Genomic DNA, 13,437 nt, shown 5'->3' on the forward strand with positions numbered 1-13,437 from the left:
TCTTCTTGATAACCTTGTATTTATTCCTACCCATAATCCTTGAACATTTAGAAATGCAGAGACCAGAGAGAAAAAAAACCTATTAAAAAAAAACCAACAAACCTAATATACAGCTTCATGATGATCATGATGATGATGATGATGATGGCATTTATAGAGGGTTTTAAGATTTACCAATGATCTCATTTGATTCTTATAGCAAGCCTAATGTAATAATTCCTATTTTAACTTAAGTGATTCTCCCAGGCAGAATTTAAACCCAAGTTTTCCTGATACTCCCTCTATTGCTCTATTTTACCACACCGTCTCATACAATAACCATATAGTTAATGATAAAACAGCTACTGTATACTCACTTCATAATAAAGGCCAAAAAGAATCAAGAGAACAAGGTAATGGGGCCATGACTGTTAACTCCAATAATCTTGCTGTTTTGGCTTAGCTAGTTTGCCTGTTTTTACCCATTTTCTTTATATATGTTATATCTTTCATTCATTCATTTGGCTATTGGAAATCAAACTTAATGAAAGTCAAAATAAAATTTATATTATTTAACAAAAGAGATGCAGAAGAGCCTAGAAAGTGCTTTGCTCACAAGACCAGAGCTCTTTACAGTTGACAAAGCATTGCCTCTGAGCTCCAAAGTTCCTGATATACAGGCGCTATTCTCAGGCCTGTATTAGGAAAGGCTCTTTAAAAACGTGAAAATAGCTATTGGAGGGTAAACAACCATTAGGACTCTCTGGCTGTCACTTTTCTGCTGAGAAGAGCTCTAGGACATCTGTCACTTCTCTGGGTCATCAGCATGGGAGGTCCCCGAAAGGTTAGCTGAGATTTCCTGCTGCCACATTGAGGACCATGCTTCATAGCCCAGTCAGTGACCCAGCTGGGGCCATTTTGCCATCTGCATCTCCTCCCTCATCTCAAACCACAACACAACACACACACACACATACACGGACGCATATCCGCACTTACACACACACAAACCTATACAAACACAGAGTCACACACGCATGTCACCTGTAATTAATACGGTTCTGGGCATCCTCAGGCAGTGCTCACCCTCTCTGCTCACCTGCCCCTTCAGCTGAAGTTCCGAGAACAAAGACCAAATCATCAGTCCCAGAAAGGACAGGTCAGTCATCTGCTCTGTGGTCCCGCTCATCATTCCTAGTGACTCCTCCGTCGCTGGTAGTCCTAGTAGCTCTCCTCGCTGGCCACTGCTCCCCTCTGCAGACTGTCTTTCAGCTGCTTCAGGGTAGGGCTGGCTGGCTTGTATTTGTATCCCCGAGGCTTACTTAGCCCAATGCCTGGCACAAGGTTGGTTGTCCTTGGCTCTCGAAGAGGACCAAAATGCAGTGGAGAGAGCGCCAATCCCGGAGTTGGGAAAACCTGAGTTCAAATTCAGACTCAGGTACCAAATACTGGCTCGATGACCCTGGGCAAGATGACCCTGACTGCCTTACAAAATAAACAGAGATGGACTTTGTTTTTTTTTTTTTTAATTTTATTTAATAATAACTTTATATTGACAGAACCCATGCCAGGGTAATTTTTTACAACATTATCCCTTGCACTCGCTTCGGTTTCAATTTTTCCCCTTCTTCCCTCCACCCCCTCCCCTAGATGGCAAGCAGTCCTATATATGTTAGATATGTTGCAGTATATCCTAGATACAAAAAATGTTTGCAGAGCCGAACAGTTCTCTTGTTGCACAGGGAGAATTGGATTTAGAAGGTAAAAATAACCCGGGAAGAAAAACAAAAATGCAAATAGTTCACATTCGTTTCCCAGTGTTCTTTCTTTGGGTGTAGCTGCTTCTGTCCATCATTTATCCATTGAAACTCAGTTAGGTCTCTTTGTCAAAGAAATCCACTTCTATCAGAATACGTTCTCATACAGTATCCTTGTTGAGGTATATAATGATCTCCTGATTCTGCTCATTTCACTTAGCATCAGTTCATGTAAGTCTCGCCAGTCCTCTCTGTATTCATCCTGCTGGTCATTTCTTACAGAACAATAATATTCCATAACATTCATATACCACAATTTACCCAGCCATTCTCCAATTGATGGGCATCCATTCATTTTCCAGTTTCTAGTCACTACAAATAGGGCTGCTACAAACATTTTGGCACATACAGGTCCCTTTCCCTTCTTTAGTATTTCTTTGGGATATAAGCCCAATAGAAACACTGCTGGATCAAAGGGTCTGCACAATTTGATAACTTTTTGGGCATAATTCCAGATTGCTTTCCAGAATGGTTGGATTCGTTCACAACTCCACCAACAATGCACCAGTGTCCCAGTTTTCCCGCATCCCTTCCAACATTCATCATTATTTTTTCCTGTCATCTTAGCCAATCTGACAGGTGTGTAGTGGTAAGAGATGGACTTTGGAAAACACTATCCACACGCAGAGAAAGAATTATGGAGTCTGAATGCAGATCAAAGTAAACAGAGACACAGAGAAAGGAAGCAATTCCTTAATAGATGCTCTGCCATTCATTTGTTCGTCCATTCATTCATTCACTTATTCCTTCAAAGTCCCATAGCCAGCTGTATGGAAAAGCCAGATCTCCAGTCTTATTCTCCGTTATTCCCATTGCACACAGATCTCCCTTGTGGGGGTTCCTGGAGGGAATGGTGTCCTATCACTCCCCATAGTCACGGCTTCCCTGCTTCTCACTGGAACCAACTGACTTTAATATGTAACAGAAAGGACTGATTTGCCCCTCTTTTTTCCCTTCCATTCCTCACATATTCTGAGGAGGAATGAAGACAAAAAAAATGGCACCATTTGCTTTTACCTCCTCCACCTGATTTTTCCACTCTACTTCAGGAAGCTGGCCTTTCTCTCATAAAATCCAAAAACAACAACAAAAACCCAAGCATTTATCAAGCATCTATTATGAACCAGGCACCAGTGATAGGTGAAGGGCAAAGATAGACTAGGGTTCTGCTCTCAAGGAACTCACATTTTATCGTGGGAGACAAAAGTTATAAATATGAGCACATGCAAAATTATTAAGAGGTAATTTTGTTGGAGAATTGTGAAAGAAGCTCTGGAGGAGTCTAAGAATCACTTGGTTTTTCTTTTCTCTTCCTAATTTTACAGATGAGGAAACTGAGGCTGAAATGGGGTTGTGTATGATCTCCCCAACATCACTGGAGTAACAAGTAATAGACCAAGATTTGAACCCAGGCCTTTTGATTTAAAATTCACTGTTCCTTGAAACATTTCATTACAGAGGCTCAGGAAGCCGAGCCTGTGTAAGAATAGATTGCTTGAAATAATCAGATGCCACATTATCCAGCCCAAGGGATGGTGTTTCTGTACTACAGCCCAGATGTTGTTGCTCAGCTAGAAATGGGAATACATCTGGGAACATGTGTTCATTAGCTATTGTTTTATCCTGCTGTTGATTTGTCATCTCATAAATGCTGGGACACTTGGAAGAATGTAGCCGGCAGGTCACCCGTGAGTGGGGTGAGGGCCCAGGAGTGGAAAAAGGGTACAAGGCTGTCCTGATGATGCTGGAAGAGATAAGATACGGTGAGTGTGCAAAGAATCCTGGCACTTGAGTCAAGAAATGGACATTTTAGACTAGATACTGCTTTTGTTACTTGATTGGGCATCTTTTGGGAAAATAAGTGGGTAGCACTAAGTTCTTGGGTTCTTCCCAGTTGAACATGATAGAGTTAACATTTACCCTTCCAAGGTTCATTTTGGTTCTCATAATAGATGGTCTAAGATCTTGTCCCACTTTAACATTTGAAGTTCTAAGAAATTCAACACTCTTCCAGTGCTCACACTTGATAGTCTACTGTGCTATATTCTGTAGGCTACAGGATTGATAGTGCTAGATGGTTTACAAAATACTTACAAATATCATCTCATTTTATACTCCCAACAGATCCCTGGAGGTAGGTGGTATTATCCCCATTTTACAGATGAGGAAACCGAGATAGAAAGCGGTTAAGTCACTTGCCTAGGGGTTACAAAGTAAGTGTCTGAAGCTGGACTGGAACTCAACTCTTCCTCCTCCTAGGTCTGGCACTTTATCCATTGCTAATGGAGATGCTAATTGTCTCTGTTCACATTTGTTTCCGGTTCTGGTCCTAGCACACACGCTTTGTTGTTTGTCATCCGAGAGTTCTCCCCTTTACCTACTTGCAGATTTCAGGGAACAGGTGCAACTGGATAAACTGTTTTGCTTCAGAAGGATCCTTCAAATTATTCTGCTCCATCACTGTCAGCACAGCCTCCCCAATTAGACTCGTCTTCCGGCTCCTCCGTGGAGCCCAGGGCTTTGCCCTCGCCCGGGACCAGGCAGACCTCCTTGGGGCCTGTGGCACCTGCTCGGGGCCAGTTCCCAATTAACTCAAACGTGGGCTCCCCGTGCCCCGCGGATACCTCAGACAAGTGAACCGATCCCTTTTCCTGTTCACACACGGACGCTCTCCCTGCCCCCACTGAGACCTCACTCACTGAGTGAGGTCGCCCCTGACAGGGCAGAATCCACCCACCTGACCCCAGTGCCGCGGTCCCTGTCCTGTGTGGCTTCTGCCGGGCCTTGCTTTCCCTTCTGAACCTGCATCAGGAGGGCCAGACAGGTAATCGCTCGTGGCCCTGGGGGACCTCTGACCCCCCCAAAGGGTCCTCTGACCCCAGAGGATCATGGGAGAGCTTTTGGCTTGTGATTACAAGCAAACCTTTTCATGAGGGTCCTGGAAAGTAGCTAGAACGCAGCTCAACTGTCCTAGAATCTTAGAAAATTTTCTTCACCCCTGAAAATAACCAGCGGGCCTCTTTTTAGAGATCATATAACAAAAGCAGCAGCTAGTCTAAAAATTTCATTTCTTGTCTTGAGTGTCAGCATTCTTCCCATGATCATCCTTGATCCATCTTCAGTGAAGGGGAGTCTCCTACCTTCCAAGCTAGCCTTAACAGGACTTGTATTTTGAGGATTTTTTTTGGTCTGTTTCTTTTAAGGCAGTTGAGTTTAAGTGACTTGCCCAAGACCACACAGATAGTGTTTAAATGTCCTGAGGCCGTATTTGAACTCAGGTACTTCTGATTTCACAGTCAGATAGTGGCTCTATCCACTGCACCATCTAGCTGCCCCACGACTTTTTTTTTTTTTTTTTTTTTTTAAAGTGGAAAGAAATTCCTTTCCTGGAATTTTTTGTTCCTCTGTCCTATTGGAGGACAATAATAGCTCTTCCACACCTACAAGCTGACTTGTAGTGACAAACGCTAAAATAAAATCAAACGAGAACCAGCATGTTCTGGATGTACCCTTCCAGCATTTGTCATCAAATGGAGGCAGGTCAACAGCTCTTTAGCTATGGGCATGGAATATTAGAAATAGAACAAGAGAATAGAAAGTGTTAGTGCTAGAGAAGGCGACAGAAGGAACACCCTAGAACACAGAGTGACAGAACTAAAGGAACCTTGAAACACAAAATGAGTGAGGTGGTGATTTATTCTAATATATTAAGTCAGTGAAATATTTTTAAAAGGCCCGAACAAGGACCTCAGTTCCTTCAGTATGTTCCTGTACAGTATGCTCTGATCCTGTTGCTCTCTAGCTGCCCTCCTTTGGAACATTCTGGTTCAACTATATCCTTCTTAAAATTCAGTGTGAAGAGGGGAAAGGAAGGAAATCAGCATTTATGCAGCACCTACTAGGTGCCAGGTACTATGTGAACCGCTTTACAAGTATCTCATTGGATCCTCACAACAACCCTTTGAGATTAAGTGCTCACCATTTTACAGTTAAAGAAACTGAGATTAATGACTTGCCTGGGGTCCCATAGCTAGAATTTAGCTTGTGATACCATCGATATAATAAAGTATCCCTAGCTCCTTTCCAACTTACAGTATCAGGAAGTTGCCTGGAACACTGACAGATTCAATGTCTTGCTCAGCGCCACGTAATCTGTCAGAGGCAGGACCTGAACCCAGCACTTCTTGCCTTTGGGGGCTCTCTACCCATCATCTTACATTAATACATATTTAAAATAATTTTTTGATGCCTCCTATTTTTGCATTAGCCATTTCTGGCACTCACAAAAGTTTTCCTTGTAACATACTGAATCTGACAGAGTAGTCACCATTCCACTCCAGCCCTAATAAATCTTATCTCCCCTAGCACCAAACACAACGCTCTGTACAGAGTAGGTGCTCAGAAGTTTTTTAAACAGAATTGGGTTGCAGGGCCTTAGAGAGAAGGCCACGACTGATTTACTTTTTACTGCACCATTCCATTGCGTCATTAATGATGGAGGCAGAGATCTCTCTCTCTTTGCTGACCCTGTCTGCTCCACCTGTGAGGTTCCCAAATGTCTTCCGCTCTCCTGGGCTGGACAGGGACAGAGGAGCGACATGGTTCAGCAGGAAAAACGCTGTGCTCAGAATGAACGGAGATCTGACATCGGGTTCCCACGATTTTAGAGCCAAGCCCGACCATGACGGGAAGTGGCAATCCCTTTCCTCACCAGCTGTCTGCCTGCCGTGGGCAGCGTGTGCCACAAGTTTGAATTTCTTTTTCTCTGTAGGTATATGGAGGGGAAGGGGCACTGCTCTGGGTGTGGTGGCTTTCCCGGGCTTGGGCACTCTGAGCTGCAGGAGGCCCGGTGTCCCCCCCAAGGCCAGCAGAAATACGGCGAGCGCCTGGGAGCAGGGGCCACCCCTGCCGGCTTCCGTTCTAACCCAGGGCGGAAGGGAAGCTGGTGAAATAACCAAATAACCATGCAGTCACTTTGGACGTACTCTCTTAGCAGAGGCTGCTCAGCCTAGCACATAAAATATAGCAGCCTCAAAGACTTGGGTTCAAGACCTCTCTCTGATCTGTGCTGGCTCTGTACCCCTAGACATGCTATTTCCTCTCAGTCAGTGCTCAGCTGCATTAGTGAAGGGAGTTTCCTCACTCGGGATTTCCCTACTCAGATAAAATTATAGGTACAGCCCCTGTATTTTATAGAGAGAGAGATAGGCGTGCATGTTCTTTACCACAACAGAAGTAAGCCTCTTGAGGGCAGGAAGTAGTTGTCTTTGCCTCGGCACACAGTAGGCGCAGAATAAATGCTGATCAGGTCCTAGTTTACTGCCCGGGGCTCTGATTCTGTTTCCAGATCTCTCAAAATGAGGATAACGCTTGCACTGCCTGTCTCAGTGTAAGGCCCCCGCTCTGTCACCATTACAGCAACCACAGCACTCCGAATGTTAAAGCCGCCGAGCACAGAATGTTGGAAGTGGGAGCTGGGAGAAAATTTAGACTATAAAGCGTGAGAAGTGGAGGGGACCTCATCATGTGGCAAAGGAGGATATTGAGAAGGGAAACCAGCGCGGGGTCCAGTGGGGGTGGGGGTGGGGATGCCCCCTGTGGCCCTGAGCTCTCTGGGTGGGGCGGCCATTTATTCAGCCTCTGGGAACCCGGGGCACACCTGGTGACCACATGCACACTGGAGCAAGAATGCACTGCTGTTTGCAGCCGGACAGCAGCCAGGAGCTGCCTCCCCCTGCCCCAGGAACACCTCCCACGGTGAACAGCTTGCTTCCTGACCCAGTTGAATACCCATCTGAATCAATTAAATCTGCAACTACCCGGCAAAGATCAGCCGGTGACGGATTGGGGTTCAGCTCTGCACAGATTGCAAACACAAGTACGGTTAACTCTTTCGCTACCAGACTTGAAAGTACACTTTGAGACCCTCACAGCTCTACACAGCCTCATACTAGGGCTTTGAAGGGGGACCGAGAGAGGCTGGGAGTCAAGCAGGGCTGCTTTGGGTGCTCGTCACAGAGTCAGAGAAGATCAGGCTTCCCAGAGACCACGCAGAGGACAGATGGCATCTCAGGAAAAAGGCACCTCAACTTGAATCCTACTAACCTTGCGCTTCAGTTTTCCCAACTGTGAAATGAGGTGGAAGCACAGAGGCAGCCTTTGAAGTTCTGCTACAGCATGTGCCCTCCTCCCCTTCCTCATTGTGTTGTAAACTGAAAGCTGCCAACGTTGGAGTTGGGATTCAAGTGGAAGTCAACAATGGTCCTAAGAGTCCAGTCCAACACTTCCCACACATAGAGGCAATTCAGGGATAGGAGCAGTTGTCCCTCATCTCAAAAGGCCCCGAGGCCTTTCTAAGGGAGGCCTAGATTCTGGACCAAGGGACTCGATGTCAGACAGCTTCTGTTTAAGACATGGTACTTTCCCTCGTGAGCTGGGTCCAGGAGGAGTTTTGTCATTTCCTGGGCCTTTTTCTTCTCGTGAGGGAGGCAGTGGAAGGAAGGATGATGAGTTGGAAGACCTGGGAGGGAGATCTCAGCTCTCAGGCTTTTTAACTTCTGTGACTTCAGGCAAGCTGCCCAACCTCATTCGAGTCTCAAGTTTCTTCATCAAGTGTAACTGGACCAGAAGGTCTCTAAGGTATCTTTAAGTAGTTTTGCAATGGTGATCCCACAAAGAGAGGTCCCATAATGCTTTTTCTTCCAAAGACAGGGAAATTATCACATCCCAAATGGAGCCACTCCAAACCTACAAACTTTCTCTTTTGTATCTGAATTAATTCCCTCAAACTAGAGAAATTTATCTGAAAAACAAAAAAAAACCAAACACCAAACCTCATGGCAACCATATTTCAGGTTTCTATAAGAATTAAAACTAGTTGGCCAAGAAGATATTTATATAATTTTTAATACTGAATATGTCACAAGGTTTAATGACTAAATTAGTCATTTCCATCTCAAAAGATCGTTGAAAATATAAAATGGCTAAAAATCGAAAATACAGGTAACAGACTATAAATGAGATTCTGTCTCATTGAGGTTGTGGAAGACAAGTCTTGTTAAGAAAAGGATTCTTCTGTTACATGAACATAGACCTGAATGGAGAAATTAATTAAAATGACCTGCTGCCAGGAAATACACTCTATAGTCTGATCTATTTTATCCACATCTTTTCACATTTAAGTTTTGACAAAAGGCTTTACATGAGGCAGTGTGTTAAGTGGAAATTGCTGTGGATTCAGTCAGAGGATCTGGATTCAAGTGCTGCCTGGAACGAGCTTGGATCAGTCATTGCTTGACTATGGGGCCCAATTTCTTACTAACTCTCCCTAAATCTTCCTCTGCTATTTTATTCTTTGTGTGGGGTTGGGCTGGTCATTTTCCACTTCTGAGCTCCAGTTTCTTCCTCTCTCAATTGCTGATAATGCTTTTTGCTAATCTTGGGGAGGGGAAAAACCCAGTGAAATAATGTAGTTAAAGGCAGCTGTTAAGCTCTGTGCAAGTGTGAACTGTTATTATGACTGGGGATCCTTAGCAAACCACATGGAAGGTTCCCCAAGCTGGGGACGTACAATACAGAGCAAAGACCACAACTCTGGCTACCCATGGAAATTGTACTTCCTCCCCTCCCCCTTGAAGGTCCCTTTTACTAGTTGACAGTCAGGGGAACTGGACCGAATCTTAGTTTTTCCACCAACTGCCTATGGGACTATGGGCAAGTCACTTCCTTTTTCTGTGCCTCAGTTTGCTCATCAACAAAATGAAGGGCTTGGGCTGAAGCAGAAGGACAAGTGGTACTTACCAACAACAGAAAGACAGAAGCTCAACAACTCCCCTCTCCTACTGAAACTCCTGGTCAACTCTTAAGTTGGCTTCCTCTGATGGAATATGACTACTACTAATGCTGGTTCAGATAATCCATCTACTTTGGAGAACTTTTAATTGGTGAATGGAACAAACCATTTGTAATACTGCTTTATAAGACAATCCCTCTGATTTTTTAGCCTACTTTAATATTTACAGTGGGAGGCAGGGCAGGAGTTATTACTATTTTCCTCATTTTAAGGGAAACAAAGTCCAAGGACACAGAGTGGCAGCTCCAAGATTTGGACTCGGGCTCCCTGAGTCCAAATGCAGTAGTTGGCTACTGTCCTGTACAACTTTCACATCATTTTTCTTTTTTTGGTAAAGAAGAAAAGAAGGCACTGCTGTTGCTCCATCTACATGAGCTGCTGAAAGGTGAGAAAGTTCAAATAATACAAAAAACTCTATTATCAATAAAATCTTTTCTTTCAAGCTAAGGCAGGGATTCTTTTACCTGGGTTGGTGAACTTGTTTAAAAAAAAACAAACTTGATAATTGTATTAAAATAGAATGTTTATTTTATGCACTTAAAACTGTAACTGATGGGTCCTTGGGCTCCCCCAGACTGTCTAAGGGATCCAGGAGTCTGGCCTGAAGGAAATGAGAATTCTCCATTTCCAGATAAAAGCTCTGTGATCGTATCAGAAGATGTCAAACCTGAAAAGTCTGCCCATTAAAATTCAGAATGCCAGAGCCAGAAGGGACTTTAGATCATATTGTTACAACAAAGAACACCGAATAATAGAAGGGAAAAAGACCTAGACCTAGTCCCAACCAGTCATGTTGCAGAATGTAAGGCTGAGGGTGGAAAGCATCTTGGCCACAGTTTTTAAGTGAGGACCAGAGCTCTGTTCTCACACTATTTGATTGATTCCCCCCCACAATATTGTGTTATTTTCCCCAAAGATCAGGAACCAGGAATAGCAGTTGTTGATTTCCAGTAGGCCCAATGGCATAAAGCCAGTACTGTTACTGAAGACAGGAGGGTCAATGAAATCAGAGCTGGAAGGTGTCTTAAGAGATCCCACAATCCAACCCCCTTCATTTTACAGATGAGCAAAATGAGGAGGCCTAGGCAGGCAGAGAGCTCAGTCAAGGTAACATGTCTTGGTAAAGGTTGGGATGAGGTCCACTTTTGATCCTCCCTGATTCTCAGTCAAATGCTCTTGGTTCTATCATGTCTTCTCACCTGTGGAAATAAGGCCTCTCTTTGCATGGAAAGGACATGCTGGGTTTCAAGATGCAACATCCCTTCTCATTCTCCAGCTGTCCATAAGGTTCTATAGGAAGTCACCAAAATCAATGGGGCATTTAGAAGAACTAATCTATCAACAAACTTTTTTCCTTAAGAAAATCAAACAATACTTTTAAAAGATCTGCCCTTTGATAATCTGGAAGATTTTTAAAAAAAGAACCCTCTGCCCCAAAGAATGGTCCATCCTACATGCCTTGATAAAGATTATACCAGTTTATTATAAGAAAAAAAAAGTATACATTTTGTTCGGTATTAATCTGAAGACATTTGATCATGTTCTAAGTAACCTCTCTTACATATCAATGTTTCATAAATCAGGCAGTGAAAAAAAGTTGAAGTCACTTTGTGTGTGTGTGTGTGTGTGTGTGTGTGTGTGTGTGATTGTATATGTGCTACATAATGGAGTTCACCCAGCATGTGATCTTGTCTGGCTTCTAATCCAAATAACTGCCATCCTCATTTGAATGTCAGCTCCAGCTGAAGGGGATCCAGTCAAAGGGCATAAGGCAACCCACCAAATTCTGGGTTCCATTCCATCCCCAACATAGTGGTCAGGATCTTTCAACCGTGAGAAACTGTACAGAGCCTGGGGCCTTCCCTTGCCAGTGCCCACCAAGGCCGTTAGGGAGCCGCTGCCGCCATTGCTGTTACTGCTGCTGATTTGAAGGGTGGAACATCAGTGTTTTTGTTCCAGCCATCACTGCTGTCCTGACTTCTTCTCTTTCTGGAAGCTAAAGCTTGTTCTCCTGCTCAGTTTCCTTTGTTTCTGAGCAAAGTAATCAGCCCGGGCAGTGCTTGCTCGGGATTCCAGTATATAGTTCACCTAGAAAACAAGAGTGCATATTACCCATCATTCACTTTTACAGACTGGTAGTTATTAGTCTGAGGACAAGGAAGATTGTATATGGATTTCAGAGCATCCCAGGATTTGGTGCTGCAAAGGATCCTAAAAATCCACTGAAACCTCCCACTGCAGAAAAGGGACACTGGGGTCCAGAAAAATGAAAGTGCTTTTCAAAGGTTAGATAGCCCATGAACAATAGTGTTGGTACACAAATCCAGGTCTGGGATTCACAGACCAACTGCAGCTACTCACATGCTCACCATCAGTTGGACTTTTGCATGTTCTACATATAAATAGCCTCTAATGCTACTATCAGAATGAAAGACACTAAGGCACTGACCTGGACAGTCCAAGGGAAATTTGTTGAGTGTAAGTTAACTTCTTGACTCTCTAAAGCTATGCACACATGCGTCCATCAGTGGCCACAGACTTTCTCTGATATAGGAGGCACTGACACTATGAGCAAGGCAACAGAAAGTGGTGGTGGTAGTGGTGGTGGGGGGGAAGGATCTCAAGAACCTGACTTCTATTACTTATTAACACTGTGCTATCAAGCAAGTCCCCTGACTTTGTGAGTCAGTCTCCTAATAAGAAGGTTGGACTTGGTGGCTCCTTTGGCTCTGATTTTTCTGATCCTTTCTGCAGGGTCTCTGCTTCAAGAGGGTGCAAAGTGGTTGGACCTGACTTGGACTTCTGCCTCAGACACAACGTGTGGGACCCTGGAAGGTCACATGACCTTTCTCAGTTTCAGATGATGGGGCAGCTAGAGAGTGCAGTGATAGAGCACTAGCCCTGAAGTCAGGAGGACCTGAGTTCAAATCTGGCCTCGGTTAATACTTCCTAGCTGTGTGACCCTGGGCAAGTCACTTAACCCCAATTGCCTCAGCCAAAACAAACAAACAAATAAAACAAAGCAAAACAAAATAGAGAATCAGATGAGAGAAGAAGTAAATATACTGATGCTTAGCTATTATTACTGTCGTTGCTACTTATACTCACACACCTATAAGCTACAACTAGAAACAATATTGTTTCCTCTTTCCAATTACGATTAGAACTTCTCTCTGGGTCCTTTCAGCTCATGTGATTCTTGCAGATTGCGGGCAAGGGCAAGTCTGGTGCCCTTTAATGCCAAAGCTGCTCTGGAGGGAGGCTCCATACCAGATGCTGCTGCCTGGCTGCCCCAAAGAACCGCAGAATCCAAGTCTGTCAGAGCCGAAGGGGCTTTCGCGATCACCGAACCCAAGAGCATTGGCTTGCCAGGGTCGCTGAATTAGTGAGCACATAGGTCTGGGAGGCAAACCCAGTTGTCGGGAGTCTTCTGCCTTGGAGCCTCGCCTTCTCTCAGGCACACTGCACCTCCTGCCCCATCTAAACTTTCTGCTCTGATAGGCACAAGCAGCGGGAACTCAAAGACAGAGCCTGAGGACAGCAGGTCGGACACACTTGGGTCTCGTCATTTGGCTGAATAGTCGCCAAATTACCAGCTGAGTTCAATAAATCATGAAGAACTACAACTCTGGCCCGATGACTCGGGGCAGGATATGAAGACATAGAAACCAGAACTCTTATCAGGTTTATAGGCAGTGAAGCAGAGTGGAAAGGGCACTGGGTTTGGAGTCCGGGGACCTGTGTTCAAGTCCTGTTGCTGCCACTCACTCTGTGTTTGGACAAGTCATT

The 13,437-nt window shown here is 44.4% G+C and overlaps 1 protein-coding gene across 3 annotated transcripts in view; it reads right to left on the minus strand.

Annotated features, from left to right (window-relative positions):
- Nucleotides 1-8,686: 8,686 nt before the first annotated feature.
- MAPKAP1 (MAPK associated protein 1) overlaps nucleotides 8,687-13,437 on the minus strand; it is a 327,452-nt gene continuing 322,701 nt past the window's right edge. For all 3 annotated transcript variants that reach the window (XM_051979649.1, XM_051979647.1, XM_051979648.1), the window contains one exon: nucleotides 8,687-11,736. In XM_051979649.1, coding sequence (XP_051835609.1) covers nucleotides 11,611-11,736 — 126 coding nt within the window. In that variant the 3' untranslated portion in view covers nucleotides 8,687-11,610. The remainder of the gene's footprint in view (nucleotides 11,737-13,437) is intronic.

Source organism: Antechinus flavipes, chromosome 2 (genome assembly GCF_016432865.1).
Source record: "Antechinus flavipes isolate AdamAnt ecotype Samford, QLD, Australia chromosome 2, AdamAnt_v2, whole genome shotgun sequence".
NCBI lineage: Eukaryota > Metazoa > Chordata > Mammalia > Dasyuromorphia > Dasyuridae > Antechinus > Antechinus flavipes.